This window comes from Panonychus citri, unplaced genomic scaffold, assembly GCF_014898815.1.
Source record: "Panonychus citri isolate SS breed McGregor unplaced genomic scaffold, ASM1489881v1 Contig00111, whole genome shotgun sequence".
NCBI lineage: Eukaryota > Metazoa > Arthropoda > Arachnida > Trombidiformes > Tetranychidae > Panonychus > Panonychus citri.
The window spans coordinates 601,347-618,428 of NW_026515516.1; the positions used below are offsets into that span (position 1 = coordinate 601,347).

The 17,082-nt window shown below is 31.0% G+C and overlaps 1 protein-coding gene across 1 annotated transcript; it reads right to left on the minus strand.

Moving 5' to 3' along the window:
• Window positions 1-292: 292 nt before the first annotated feature.
• LOC128389910 (mannosyl-oligosaccharide alpha-1,2-mannosidase IA-like) lies at window positions 293-16,980 on the minus strand. Its single transcript, XM_053349567.1, has 4 exons — window positions 16,276-16,980; window positions 15,602-16,102; window positions 1,241-1,604; window positions 293-952 (listed from the first exon to the last, which is right to left on the minus strand). The coding sequence occupies exons 1-4, from the start codon at window positions 16,784-16,786 to the stop codon at window positions 559-561; spliced, it is 1,770 nt and encodes a 589-aa protein (XP_053205542.1). The 5' UTR covers window positions 16,787-16,980; the 3' UTR covers window positions 293-558.
• Between the last annotated feature and the right edge of the window lie 102 nt (window positions 16,981-17,082).

Below are 17,082 nucleotides of genomic sequence, written 5' to 3' on the forward strand. Positions count from 1 at the left end.
TAGTAATTAATTTTTTCATTACAAATGATTTATGTAAATGAGCCTTTTTTCTTGATGATCAATATGATTGACAATTTTTCCGTTGATTGTTTATAGATGAAAAGTTGATACATGTGCGTAATTAATTGGTAATCAGAACTTTCCTAATCATAAATGAAAAGATTACAACTATTAACCTATTTTTCTAGGTCAAAATCTGAGTATTCAGACCAGAAATCGACCGTTGAATTATTTTTTGTTTAATCTCAATAATTGAAACACTAATTGATTGTAAGAAAAAAAACCAAACAAATTAACAACAGAAAGAAATTGTTTTTATCAAAAAAGTGAAAAAATTATCTGAAAAACATTCTGATAAAAACATTCTTTTAACAATTAATCCTAATCTCATATATATATAAGATAAAAGTTTCCTATTAAACCCGCTGCCCTCGAGGGTCAGGGGTTGAAAAGAAATGAAAAAAGGATTCACAATTATGTTAAATTGCTTGTTTTCTGGTTGGTTAATTGTTGTTGTTGTCATCATTGTAATCTTTGTGATCTGTTAATTGGTGTTAATTATTGTTTCCACTTTCCATCTTGACTAGGGTAGGCGGGATTTTTGCCCTTGATTGGAAGTGGATGAGCCTCCGTATTGAAAACCCATTCATTGAGTGAGAGATAATTATCATCGGAAAAAATTAAATACAAATATTTAAATGTCTCAGCGAACAGGAAACTTTGTTCAACGTCGTCTTTCTGACTTTGTAAATCGTAAACATTTCTTAGGCCAGAATAGCCTCCAATAACTTTTGCGTGTTTCTCAAGGGCTTCGGCCGCTTCCCAGGCCCATTCACGGTATTTAGGGTCTTTGGTCAATCTCCACAAGTAAAAATAGCTCTCAATTAATTCAGGTCGTTGGATGTAATAACTTTCCGATCTGGAGGCTTTTGCATCCAACTCATCGGTGAATCTGTAAAATCAATCAAGGAGAGAAACAATTAGTTCAATCAAAAATCAAAGAGATAATCAAAATAAAGACACTGACATTAGTTGAATGCAGAAATTTTTTTTCTTAACAATCGGAACATAAGTGAAAATGAATTGATTAAAAAATCATAATTATTACGCTTGGTTAAGTAACTGTAAACTCAATTTTCATTTAAATTATTGTGAATGTGATTAAAGTGATGAGATAATGATTTTCTGATCAATTCAAGAAATCTGGATCATTCATGGATAAAAGATATTGAAAATTTACCTGAAACATTCTGGTCCCAATCCAACGGCAGTTCTAATGTAAGATTCGTGGCAGGTATTAGTAACATCTTCGGCCACTTTTAACGCTTTTATTTTTTCCTCCGTTGGTAATGCCTGAGCTCCCAGGGCGATTAAACCTCCACTGAAACAGGCTAGATGATCCATCTTATTCTCAAGCCGATCGTATTTCAGCTCAGCGAAATAATATAAACCAGAATTAGATTTTTTCAATAACTTTTTCTCAATAGCACCAATGGCTTCGTCGTACATTCGTCGAGCCTTTTCATCTTCCCCACCCGATTGAATCCATGCTTTCAATAGATACTCATAGAAACTATCTCCCAATGCTCCAATACTAATATGACCTAGAATTTTAATAATAAATAAACAAAAAGCTCAGAATTAGACTTGATTCAATTGTAATTAAATCTTGAGTGTGTTCAAGTGAATCCATAATTTCAACAACCAGACATGATAATATTATGAGATGATTAGAGTTATCAAAAGGAGTTACCCTTGAATAATAAGTTATGACAAAAATTAATTAGCATTGGCAAATTGCGTGCAAATTGAGAGGACTAATCATAATTGCATTGACTGTGAGTTTGATCAATAATTAAAAACAAACTGAGTGATGTAAATTTGAAATTGTCATTCAAATTAAATTACATAAATAAGATTAGATTCAATCCAATTTTATAACTAAAAGTTATCCAATGATATTTAACTTGATTGTACAATGTTACTTTAATTGTAAAAAGCTAATTGTAAACCTAAATCATTAAGAGACAAAAAATCAATAATATTACGATACTTGGAGGTAAGTTACCATAAAAAAACATATCATGTAACAATTAAGATCATTAGAAAGCAAATTGATTGGACAATCAAATAATGTCAAAGGTTAATTTGTCATAGGAAAACACTTTGACCAGAACCAAATTAAAAGAAATAGCAAAGTTAAGATAATATTAAACATCTTGGGTTATACTAAATCGATATAAGTTCAGATGATAATAATGTTGGTTTTATCATTACCCTTATCATCCTTGTTATTATTACATCAGAATATATATTAGTAGTTGAATAGAATTGAAAAGATTCTGAAAAGACATGGTTCTTTTATCTCATTTCATGGAAAATTGGTAAACTCAATCTTCTGTTTTGTATATAACTGGGTGATAAAGATCAGGAAGATGTAACCAGATTATAAAATTTAGGTTAATTCAAGCAAAAAAATGATTATAATAACATCGTTGAAATAGTTAAGATTATGATTGTTAATGTTGATCAACAATCAACAAATGGATCAAAGGATTGATAGTTTAAGAGTTTATTTAGTTGACATGCAAAATTAAGGTGAGTGAATTGAATAATATTATTTGCTATTGTCATTTCATCAGTCAGATTTACTTAACTATTAGTTAGTTAGTTATTACAATTAAATAGCTAATGGTGTGAACAGGAAGCCTTACAAAATCTGTTAACCGTTGAAAAGTATCAACATCAACAACTAAATTGTTCACAATTGTGTGAACAATTTAAATAGATTGAAAAGTTTGATTTTCATAGGTAAATAGCTGGTCACCAACCTTTTTTTTTCTCATTCATAACATCTAAGGTTTCTCAAGTGATGAGGATAATCAAGGATAGTATTTCCGTTGATAAAAACGAGTGAGAATCAGATAAGTTACTATAAGAGTGAGTAATTCAATGATGTAATTAACTGAGCAATTAAAAAACTTAAAACCAATCCTAGTGATGTGAGGATATAATTATTAAGTAAATCAAAAATTGGGTAGGATTAGTTCATTAATCATCTATGGAAAGGATAACAATTAAATTAGTTATAGACAACGAAAAATCAATTAATCATCTCCTTTTTTTTACATGATAATTATTGTTTGTGATCAATTTTCTAGTCGACAATAATTTACCTGAATGATGAAATGAATAGATAATTAGTTACTAATTATGGTCATGGGGTAAAGGCAATTTTTTTGATTGTAACATTTGTATTGTTAGAAACATTAATTACCTTATAGTAATTATTGATTGTAATAGTTGATATCTAATGAGATTATCATTAATACAATAGGATTGACATTTTTTTGATAATATAATTTAGAGATAATCTAATAATTATTGTGTTTCTTTCTGTATAAATCAGTATTTATTTATTAGTGTCGATTGTCAAGTGTATAGTTATTGGATTAAATAATCAAATGTGATTAAATCACATAATCATCATTTGTAATAAGGAAGCCCATGACAATCGTATTAATCAACTTTAATGAAAATCATGATCAAATGTTATTTTGTTGAGACAAGAGGAAAATTTAATCAAACCAAGTAATTAACTGAAATTATGTCACAACAATTTGCAAATAAATTTCAATTAACCATTAGTGATTAGAATGTATTGTTATGGTGTTTATCTTAAATTAAATAATCACAATTAACAAGTCAAATCAAGTATTAATAACATGGATGAGAAAACTGTGTTATTGTTACCGTTTTCAATTAGAGGAAAAAAAATTGGCAAACAGTTGAAAAGTGAATCACAATTAACAATGGATGTTAATTGTTGATGAAAAAAAGAGACAGAAAGACAGAAATAGGTAAACAATTAAGATCTAATAATTTCAGCTGATTTACTCCATTTGATAACTGATTGAGGTTGTTTCTTTTTTCGTTAATTATTAAGGTAAAGTTAAATTGCTACAAGTGAAAATAAACGTTACAATTGTTCATAATTTAAGGTTAATTACGTCAATCAAATATTAGTTATAATTAATGAGATACACAAAACACACATAGAGATAAACAGGTAACAGAAGGAAAAGAATAGGAAATCAAGAGATAAACCTGAAAATCAACAAGAGACAAAAGTGTAGGAAGTAATTCTGATTAACATTAACCACGTTAATCAACAATTAACTAAGTGTTTCCAAAAATAGTAGTGAATGGATTGAAATACCTTCAGGCTATGAGCTTTGTTAGACAGACAAATGGTTAATTTCATTGCCAAATCAAATCATTAATTGATGTTTTGATTAATTAAATGAAACAATGATAATAAAGAAAATGTTGATCATTATTATCGTAATAATAATCAAATGGTTCTATTGATTATTAGAAACTTGAATATTGATTAATTAGAGAGTAAAAAAGTTAATCGTTGAACGAATGATAATGGGAAACAATTGGAAAAATCAACATGAATAAAGGGAAATCAACGTGAATCAATTGTACATTAGTGAATAATTGATTGTATAATTATTGATTTAAAGTTGATAACAAATAATGAAAGTTAATCAATAACAATGTAACATTTAGACAATTAGAGATTGGTAGACTGTGGTGAATCTATTAAATCTTTCAAATATGAATTTGGAAAGAAAAGCAAATGAAAGCAATTTAGTAAAACGATATTATTTTGAAGGGGTTATAGTTAAATTCGGATTAGGTCAATCAAAAGATCGCATTAAGCCCTACACTTAATTTATAATTCGGATACTGGATTGTCACTTAGAGTGGGTGATTACTTTAACTTTTATTTAACCTTTGAATCGATTCAAACAAACAGAACAAAATTCAATCAGCCACAAATCGTCCTTGCACTTAATTGATACAATAAACAGAACAAAATCAAATTCAATCAGCGAATCTTTCGCACTTAATTGATACAACTGACACAATTTCAGTTAAACACAAATTTTGCTAACTACAGCGTTAGACTTTACCATTCAAGCAATTATCACCTTTGTAATTAACTTGAGTACGATTTTTATTCAAAAAATCAAAAACACAAAAGAAAAGGGTTGACAACTTTAAGGGACTGAAGCACAGGTTAAGTGTAGCACCAAAGAAGTGTGTCCAATTGATTTGGATCATTGCTATTTAACTGTTTTAACAAGGAAAAGGAAATAAGAAAAGAATTCGGAAATAGTTGAGATCAACTAGTAACCACATATTTTAGATTAAACTAAATTAACTGAATTAATTCACTTGAGAATTAAACAAGGAAAAGGAACAATAGAAAAAGAAGCGGAAAGAACATTAAAGAAAAGAATAGAAAATCTTAAGGGGTCGATTTCTAATTGTCAATTGTAACATAAGAGGGAAATTTGAATATATGAAAATAAGAAAATTAAATGAAAATTAATTAGTTTGAACTGATTAAATTGAGAGGGTAACAATTAACCCTACAAACCCCCGGCTTTTGACCAAGACACTCTTTCAATTTAATCAACAAACTCATGGGTTCCAATCGTCCCAGTCTTTGGCAGCGTTTGTATCTTCTTTTTCATCCTTCTTCTTAACTTCAGAACTTTCAGATTTTTCTGAAGTTTCAGGAACTTTAATTTCATTTGGATTTTCGTCCAATTTGATTGATTCGACTTTTTGAATCGGTTCAGGATCTTGACGAAGTAGATGAGGATAATGTTTGAGAGCAGGGTATTTCTTTGCCCAATCTTGACGATTCGGAATTTCAGAGAAGAGAAGAGAATGATCATTGATGATCTTTTCTTTTTGATCCTCATCGGTGAGTTCATCATATCTTTGTTGAAAAAGAACTTTCAATAGATCTTGATCAGGATAACAGCATTTTTCTTCTTCATATTGATGAATATGTTTAATTCGAGGATTTTGTTTCCACTGTTGAGGCCAAGTTAGTCGATTATTCTTGACTTCATAATCAAAATAGTAAAGAAGAGCACAGGTAATGTTATTCGAACATGTAGTTGTAACATTTTTAAAGTGGATTCCATCTTGAGAAGCTTCAACAAATTGTTCAATTGATTCATGTTGCAAGAGATAAAGTCTCAATGCGGTGATAGCTTCAACAACAGGAGAATGAGGGTCACTTGTAATAACATAACCAGTGAACCAAAGGTAGGCAATTGTTTGCATATTCATAGGTGATGAATAAAATGGAGAGTAATAATTATTAATATCTCTCATTAGTGGTAGGAGTTCATTAATTTCTGGCTTTGATAATCCAAGAAATTTCAATTGATTGATGATTCCATAACCAACAATACGAGTAGCACAAACAAAATATTGGAGAACTTGATCACGAACAGTTCGTAAGTTTCTTGCAAATTTGAAATCTTTTCTTTGTAATCCATGGAAATTATAATCCAAGAATTCGACTTCAGGGTATCTTACGAATGTTTCATAAATAACTTTGTAGTTACCATCGACGATAGTTACCCACACAGGTCGAGGTTTAACAGTATTTCTTCTCGAATTCGAACACAGAAGGAATTGAAACAGAAAATAGTTTCTTTAGATTCACACGATTTAGCAGCTTTTAATCGCATTGATATGTTCAGGGATAAATTTGGCATTATCGCTTTGGGTCTGTTGAACCATGAAGATGCTAAATTTTACGACGTTCATCTCGTTGTATCATTGATGATGTTTTAACTGAGATTTTAGGTGGAGAATAGTCACAATCTTTGTTAATAGCTGATGGAAATTTCAATAACTTTTCAACAGCTTCCATTCGTTTATCTTCAGGTAATAATTCAAATGGATTGATCCGTATAAATGGAGAATCGATCTTCAATATTTGGGGTATATAAAACAATTGAACTTGCATCTGAATTGACAGAATCGTTGTCATCATCACAACCTTTTTGATAATATCGCCATTTAGTAGATGCTTGTAATAAGTATTCAGGAATTTTTGAACATCTTGAATAGGGGTGATTGGCTGCACCAATTTCAACAGGAAAGTTTGATGTTGATGGAACATCTAATTCAATTAAATACTTTTCAGTTTCAGCCAATGGTGTTGTTGGATCTTTGGAGATCATATAATTATTCCACCAATTATTAGATAAATTTGATTGGGCTCGAATAGCAAATGGATTTAATCGAGGGTCATCAGGATTTTTGTTTCTTTCCTGAGTGAGAAAAGCAATAACTTGGTGTTTCTGTTTCCAAGTTTCAGGTAAAGACAATTCAGGTTGACGAGCCTTGAGATGTGGAGGGAATAAGCTGGCAAGTGATCTTGGCTTATTATTGAGTTCACATCTAATTGGTCCAGCGAGAAAAGGTAAATTTAAATCTTTATCAAAATAGTAATTAACAGGACCTTTTCGACAATTCTTTACATGGAAAGAGTATTGTTCATATTGAACTTTGTCACAGCACCAAAGACGATTACAAATGAAGGTAGATTCATTGTAAAATTTAACAAGATTTGGATCCTTGAGGGAAATGATTTCTGGATACTTAAGATAATGAGAAGAAAACAAGAGACATTTTTCATTAATACAAAGAAACTCATTAGAAGATTTGGGTTTTTCTAATTTGGCGTCAAAAATCGTTTTTCTTAACCATCCAGTACAATTAGTACAATAGATTCGACAGCAATTAGAACAATTAACAGGGGAAATTGAAATTTGTTCGCACAGAAAACAGAGAATTGAATTGATAACGATTTTTAAATCAGGGTGAAGAGCTTGAGCTCTTGTTAGACCTTTAGGAAGTGAAGAGAAATCTAGAATCGAAATATCTTCAATAACATTGATTTGGATCTTTTCTTTTATAAATCGGATGTACCAGTTTTCCAATTTATCGTAATGTTCCAAATCTTTATCCAAATTTTGACGAATTTGTTTAAATGTTTTAACTTGTAAGTAATCAGGATATTCTTCATCCTTGGGAGGCAATTTGTCAGGGTACAAATTTCTTGCTTGTAAATAACGATTAGGAGGAGGATAAGATGACTTATCGGGAAGATTTTTTGGCATTGACCTTAATGCATCAGCGGTCTTTCGAGGAAGAGGATCACTAATTTTCATTTCTTTGAAGCGAACATCATATTCACTATAAAGAGGTTCAGGTAAAATGTTAATTTCTTCAATCGATGATGAGCTTGAAGAAGCTTGGGGATCCATTTCCGCCATTTTGACTTGAGTCACAATTACAAAATTTTCACTTTGTTTTAAATCAGCGATGATAATTTCTTCACAAAACTTAATTGATGAGTAATAACAATTAGCACAATTGTTGTAATTTTTAAACAAAATGATTAATTGATTAAATCGATTTAGAAAATTAATTAAAGAAAAATCAAAACGTGACAATTCAATTGAAGACAAAGGTAAAAGTGAGGGAAAATGGTCACTTAAAGGGTTAATTAGCGACACCACTGGAGACAATGATAATTGTTTAAGTTGATTGGCGCTTTTATCAAATTTTTGAATTTCACTTATAATGAAAACAATTTGTTTTCTTTTTCTTAATGTATATAAATCAGGATCACCAATAATATTATCTGAATTAATAATATCACGATTGGCAGTTTTATAAGTTTTTCTTTTAGTCTTTGAAGATATTACATTATCACTTTCAGGAATCACAGGAATTGATTCATTTGATTCATTTGATTCATGATTAAGATTTTCACAATCAGCGATTTGATTTGCAAGGTTTTGTTCATCAGAATTTAAAGTTAAATTTAAATCCAAATCTGAATCTGAATTAGCTATATTGTTTTCAAAATTTTCTAATCTCTTAGAAAATTTCATTAATGGATTAATTTCATCAATTAGGTTATCAGGATTAGTTGATAACCAATCATCTGTTTTTGAATCAAAATAACTATTTCTTAAAGCAATTAATTGATCAGGTAACTCACCATTGAAAGGATAAGTTAATGAAAGATTACATGTAAAAATATCAAGATTGTTAGGATTCAATAATAATACTGAACCATATTTTACACCTAAGACTAAAAAGGACCAAGATATTTGGCAATTAACTTTTTCGTTGTTCCTATTGAAGGACCAGAATTTTCAATTAGACAAAAATCACCAATTGAATAAGGGTTAGGTTTCGAAGTTTGAACTTTTAAATTGTAATAATAAGTTTGCTGGATAATTAATCGAGCTTTTGTTATTTTTCGAGCTTTGTCGATTGATTGAGTTGTTAGATTGGAAATGTTCAATTGATTATCAATTGGTTTATTTGGATGAATTCCAAATGTAAGAAAATAAGGGGAAAAACGAGAAACTTTATGGACACTAGAATTGATCGAAAATACTGACCATTGCAATACTTTTTCTAATCCATCTTCTAGACCATATTCAACGGCATATGACCTTAGTCGTTCACCAATAGTTCTGTTAGCTCTTTCTACCATACCTTGAGATTGAGGATGATAGGGATTCGAAATTTCATGTTTGATACCTTTCTTTTTCAAGAAAGTTTCAATATCTTCGGAGATAAAGTTTCTACCTCTATCGGTTTGAATTGTTTTCGGAAAACCAAAGATTGAAAAGAATTCATTCAAAAGTTTTAACAGTTTTGGAAATCTGATTAGGATAAACCTTAGCATATACAAATCTACTGAGAGTATCAACCAGAACCAGAATCACTTTTGATTTACCTCTTTGGTAAGTTATTGGACCTTGAGCGTCCATTTCGAGTCTTTCGAAAACAACATCGGGAATTGGTTTTAAATTTGGTTCAGCAAACGAAGTATTTTTAGCTTTCGAAAGCTGACAAGTTTCACAAGATTTGCACAATTTAACAATTTCATCATAGAGAAATTGCATCCAGAATTTCCTTGAGATTTGGAGATAAGTTTTTTCAACACCGAAGTGTCCACCAATAGCTGAACAATGTTCATCTTGAAATAGTTGAGGTAACAATTCAGGAGTAATCACAACTCTTGAATCTTCATGATTGTATAAAGGTTTACGATGAAGTAAATCATTTTTAAATACGAAGCGATCATGATGAGGAGAATTAATATTATTTTTGAGATCATCGATGATTGATGAGATTTCAGGATGTTTAGATTGAGAGGAAATTAGTTCACTTTTCCAATTGAATTAAGTTTTAAATAGAAAACAGGAATAGATTTAAATGGTAAATCTAAATTATAAGCACAATTGATTGCGATTTCTTGATCAGAATTTGAATTTTCTTGGCACAAGAGTAATTGTTCAATATACTCATTTTCAGGATCATTAAATTTTCGGTGGTTCCATTCAGATTGATATCTGCTGAAACAATCACTAGGATGTAATTTACCTTCTTTGTAGATAACTTTATAATTGTAAGAGCCCATCATTATGCTCCATCTTTGTAGCCTTTGATTTTTAAAATTAACTTTAGGTAATTGGCATAAAGCGTGATGATCTGTTTCAATCACGAATTCATCACCTTCCAGGAAATGACGAAATTTGTTGATTCCAATAAGAATAGCTAGAAGCTCTTTTTCACTTACTGAATAACTTGTTTGATGATTTAACAATTTTTGAGAGAAAAACGAAATTGGTAACCAATGAGGAACTTTATCAATTGGTACCTCTTTTAATGATGAATAACCTTCAGGAACAGGTTGATTTGAATCTTCTTGGAGGAGAATTCCTCCCACGGCGATGTCACTTGCATCGGCGGTTAACTTTCTTCGTAGATGAGGGTCAAAATGAACCAATAATGTAGTTTCAACCAGAGACTTTTTCAACTTATCCAAAGCTTCAAAATCTTGTTTTATCATTTTGAATTTTCTCTCTTTGGATACTAATCTGTATAATGGAGAAGCTAATAAAGAAAAGTTATTAATGTAACTAGAGAAATAGTTGTAACAACCGAGAATTGATTGTAATTGTTTCACTGAATTTGGATAGGGAAGCTTTTTGAGCGCTTCAACTTTTTTGGGATCAGGTCGAATACCAGAACCATTGACCAAATGTCCAAGAAGAACAAGTTCTCGACATCCAAATTTGCATTTGTCAGTTTTAACTTTGAGATTCCACAGTCGTAGTCGACTTAATACTTTTCTTGTATTGTCCAATAAATCGTTCCAATTTTTTCCAATCACGGGCACATCATCGAAATATCCTAAACACTCAGAATAATTCAATCCTTCTAAGACTTGATTCATTAGCCTTTGAAATTCGAAGGGTGCACAGGCTAATCCCATTGGAAGCCTTTTATACTGGAACTTTCCGTCAGGAGTGACGAAAACAGTTTTATCTCGTTCAGACGGAGGGATTTCTATCTGAAAATAACCTTGATAGAGATCGAACATGTTGAAGAATGAAGCATCTCGAAGTGCCTCTAAACAATCGTCCACTCTTGGCATCGGATGGTATACAATTTTTGTCATTCGATTGACAGCTCTTAGATCATTTAATAATCTATAAGTACCATCAGATTTACCAATTAGCAAAGCAGGAGATCCACCAGGAGCTTTACTTGTTTCAATAATATCGTTGTCGATTAATTCATTAATTATTTGTTGATAAGCTTTTCGTATTTGAACAGTACAGGGATACGGCTTTTGGAATGGTACTTGGTTTTCACCAATATCAATTTTTATTGGCCATTTTTGCCATGGAACAAAACCAAGGTCTTTACGATTTTTTGAAAACACATCATCGAATTCTAATAATAATTTAAGTAATTCTTGTTTTTGATTTACCGTTAGATTTTCGTCCATCCTTTTTAATAATCGTTGTTCCAAAGGAATGGGTTCAGGTTCTTCAATTGTATATAAGAATGATACCAATTCTTTCTTTTGAATTGATTCAATTAAACAATTAATTTCTTGAGGTCGATGAGAAGGCTTTTTCAATTCCACATCAGTATATGGAGATTGAGGAAAATCAATTGATTCACCTTTTTCACTTTTATCACTTTTCGGTTTCATTCGACATTGAGGAGGAAGTGAAAATATATTTGGCTCCTTACTTAATTGAATTGATTCTTCAGGAGAGCAAAATCGAATTGATAATTCATTAGTCAGGGGATCCGAATCACAATATTCGAATAATTTAACAGAATAATCACCACCATTGTTTTTAATAGCAGCATAGAAAATATCACAGAATCGATTTCCTAAAACAAAAACGGGTTCTAAATTTCTCACAATTTGAATTCTTAAGGCTTTGCATGTTTTCATCTTTTCATGTTTTAATAAGATATAAGCAGCACCTTCAACATGGAGGTAATTGTTAGCAACAATTCCTTTAATTGATACATCTGATTTCATGATGTAAGCTTTTAGATGATTAGCCAGCGAATAGTCCATACACGCTGTATTAGCACCAGTATCAACTAATACATCACCTACCATGAAAATATCTCGATTTGGATAACAAAGTTTCAATGTTACCGTTGGAATCACTTTGACATCAGAGTCAATTTTTGTTATCATTTTCTTTTGTTGATTAGCAGATTCAACCATGAAAATGTATTCAGATGAGGGGGTCGGTATACTGTTAGAATTAACAGATAAATTTTCTTCAGAAATTAAATTAGTTGAAACAGAAGAATTTGTTGATGAGGCTGATGAATGATGATTCGAATCATTAGCCATTCTTAACGGAGTAGCACCAGGAATATTATCACTTTTCTTTGGACAATATTTACTAGTATGACCAGTTTCCTTACAATCGTAACAGGTAAGATTTGGATTAAATCTCGGTCTAAACGGTTGACTTTGATTACGATTTGGATCGACAGGAACACTTTTATTAACTTGGATTGGCGAATTAACTCTTTTAAATCGTTCCAATCTTTCAGATTTTTCTTTAGCTTCTTTTAGCTTTTTGCTTTCCAAAGCTGAATAGTACTTGTGAATTAGTACTCCAATTAACGAATCTAAATCAACATTAGCACGAACTTCTACTAAGTGATCTCGAATACCTTTTGGGAGATGTTCCATTATCTCGTAGATTAGGCCTTGTTTCGAAACAGCACCTTTAACTTTAGTTATTCTATCTTTTAATTTATCGATGAATTGAGATGGATGTTCATCAAAATTGTATAACATTGAGCTTAACTCAGCTTGAGCAGTTGCTAAAGCAGTTGGACCTTTCAGATAAGCTTCCAAAGCTTCAACGTAACCAAAATAATCTAAATCTTTTTCATCTAAAGATTCAGCAGCATCTAAAAGTTCAAATGAAAGAGCTTTTTTCAACACTCTTAATCGGGTGTTATCATTAACATTTCGTATTTGAGTTGTCTCTTGACATTTTTTAACCATTGCCAAGCATCAGAATTTTGCTTAAACGGAGGAAGAATAGGATCTTTAGTATAAACAGGATTAATTGTTTGTATAACAGGTTGAGGAATCGTTTCAACAGGAGTAGTAGAAACATTAACAGGGTTAACAATATGATTAACAGAATGATTAACAGGATTATTAATAACAGGATTAATAACAGGAGGATTTACAATCGGTTGTATATAATGATTAACAGGATCATTATGATTAATAGATGAAGATCGGACTCGATTTGGATCAAATTGTCCATCATCACTTAGTTGATCTTGATCAATACCAGTTGGGTCATCAGAGTTTTGCATTTCTCTTCTTAACATTGAATCAGGATGAATTACCTTTTTAACAGTACTAGTTCTTGTTTCATCAGAAACTGAACTCCATTTTTTAATATAAGACCAAATAAGACGCTTTGTTGGATTACTCACATTGAGTTGTCGACAAGCACTTTCCGTAGTTAACGCAATAGTTGAGGGTTTACAACCAAGTTTAGAGATGATTTCTCTAATTTCCATTTCCATTACACCTTCATTTCTCAATTGATTGATCCAATCAGGAGTTTTAATACCTTTTAACGAATTTGAATTCATCTTGTTAAGCGCGGCGGCATTAACATCGATGTTAACAGTTAACAATTGGGTTATAGCAGCTTCAATAAAGATGATATTACCACATTCAGAATTTGGAGGAGACAATCCCCATTCTTTCAGATAAGAATTTCTATCATCACTAGAGAGGGCAGAAATCTTAACAATCTCTTCAGGGTTAGACATTTTAACACTGAATGGTACGAAAGAAAAACAAAAGAAACAACAAACGTTTGAAATCAATGGGGAAAAATAATAGTAAAGATACAGTTACCACAATGGAGACAATCCTGCCTAGGTCGCCATATGAAGGGGTTATAGTTAAATTCGGATTAGGTCAATCAAAAGATCGCATTAAGCCCTACACTTAATTTATAATTCGGATACTGGATTGTCACTTAGAGTGGGTGATTACTTTAACTTTTATTTAACCTTTGAATCGATTCAAACAAACAGAACAAAATTCAATCAGCCACAAATCGTCCTTGCACTTAATTGATACAATAAACAGAACAAAATCAAATTCAATCAGCCACGAATCTTTCTCGCACTTAATTGATACAACTGACACAATTTCAGTTAAACACAAATTTTGCTAACTACAGCGTTAGACTTTACCATTCAAGCAATTATCACCTTTGTAATTAACTTGAGTACGATTTTTATTCAAAAAATCAAAAACACAAAAGAAAAGGGTTGACAACTTTAAGGGACTGAAGCACAGGTTAAGTGTAGCACCAAAGAAGTGTGTCCAATTGATTTGGATCATTGCTATTTAACTGTTTTAACAAGGAAAAGGAAATAAGAAAAGAATTCGGAAATAGTTGAGATCAACTAGTAACCACATATTTTAGATTAAACTAAATTAACTGAATTAATTCACTTGAGAATTAAACAAGGAAAAGGAACAATAGAAAAAGAAGCGGAAAGAACATTAAAGAAAAGAATAGAAAATCTTAAGGGGTCGATTTCTAATTGTCAATTGTAACATAAGAGGGAAATTTGAATATATGAAAATAAGAAAATTAAATGAAAATTAATTAGTTTGAACTGATTAAATTGAGAGGGTAACAATTAACCCTACAATTTAGTCATCAGAAATATATAATATTTAAGTCAATCTATGGGAAGATTTTTTTGTCACTGAGATTATTTTATCATCTTAATCACTTTCAAGTTTTGTAACCAAATCTCAAGAGTAGTAGTATTGATAAAACAGGAAGAGATTCTATAAGATTCAACCTGAACTTTTGTTAACTCAAGAAAATGTTATCTGAATTGGATAACCAAAAAAAACAACAACACATGAAGCAACATGAGATCATTGTGTTGACACTTTAATGGGTCAGGATGAAGATTTCATTTCAAGATGATACTATTTATCTTCAACTAGAATTGAATCAGTTTTGATTACAAATAGAATGAGAATCTATTTGATGGTATTTTTTTGGAATGAAAAAGAAATTCAATTATTCGATTCTGAAAGATAATTTTCACCTAAAAGTCAACATAAATTAAGTAGGTGTTGATTGCTAATAAAGTGATTAGATTGATTGACAATATTAGGGGAGAGAGAGAGAGAGAAACGATTTGTTGATGCCAATAGTTGGCTTAAAATCATCAATGGAAAATTTTCTATTTAAATTGTATTGTCAATTTCGGGAAAGATTATTCTGACTGTGAACACATATAATATTCGGGAGATAGATGATTAAATTGAGAGGATTAAACTTACGGTGACCCCATTTTCCTGATTTTGGATTAATGTAATTTGGGTACAGTCCATCGGTTTTGTCCAAATTATCAAGATAATCTCTGACTTTAATGACTTTCTCTTTGTAGATTGATTTTTGTGTCAACTCGGAAAGGTAAACAAATTCAAGATGAAGGGTTCCGATTTCAGCGAGAATGGATGAACTTGAAGATGCCCAGAAATAATTATGAGCAGCCTGGGTTCTTAAATTAATCAATGAATAAGGTATTCCGGTTGGAGTGTTAAAAGCAGGTAAAAGCTTGGCGGCAACGTAATCAGCTTTTTCCAAGAACAATTTATCACCCGTAAGTGCATAACATGTTAACATACTACCAAGAAAACGTATATTTGTCTCAAAAACTGATAGATCAGCGCTAAAATGTTCCAATGTAAATTCACTTGCTAACCATTCACGAGCAGCATTGAATTCATCCTTTAATCCAGCTACAAATAAAGTATCCATTGCATCGATAATTGTTAATCCTGTAAGAAGAAAATGAAGTAAAGTAAAGGAAAAGGAAAAGGAAAAGATAAGAAGAAGAAGAAGAAGAAGAAGAAGAAAATGCAGAGAAGTAGAAGTAGAAAGAAAGAGATTAGAATTTTGGATTAGATTTTATGTAAGACATCATTTCGTACAATAGATCATCTGAACTTACCTATTTTCTCTTTACCAAATATACTCGCATGATGAGGCCTCCTGGTCAGCGGTTTAAATTCATTCTCACCCCAAGCGTATTTAACATAATTATCCCAGGCAAATTTTAACATCTCTCTTATTTTATTGCGACGATTTTTATTTAAATCATCACCAGGTTCACCATCTCCAATCCGAGCTATACTAAAGGATTCATCTGGTAACCCATTAGAACCAGGAATTTCATTTAAACTATTTACATGTAATGGTTTGGGTAAAACAGCTCGGTTTTGTGTTAAATTAGACATATTTGCATCCATTAAATAAACTTTAGATGATCCACCATATAATACACCTGATGATGCTGAAGAAGATGAAGACGAAGATGAGGAAAAAATAGGTGATGAGGTAACATCTCTATATTGGATAACAACTAAACCAAATGAGACAACAATCACAATCGCCAATAATAAAGGTTTACGTTTCCATAATTGATTACAAAAGGGTCTAAAACAATGGCTAATTGTAGCCATTGTAACAACACTGGAATTCTAAAAGGTTTTCCTTTCCTCTGCCTCTTTATTTTTTCGTCTTCAATAGAAGACCAAACACTTCAGGGCCAGAGAAAAATCTTAAAACAAAACGATTATCCACAAATAAAGAAAAAACAAAAAGAGAGAGAAAAAATCAACTTCTAATTAACTGAATCATTTGAGAAAAAGAAATCAACACAATTTATTGTTAAGTAAATGAAAAAGAAAAAAAAATTAAAAAGAAAACAGAAAATAGAAAATTCGTATCGCCCTCTGGTGGAAAGAAATTTATTCTT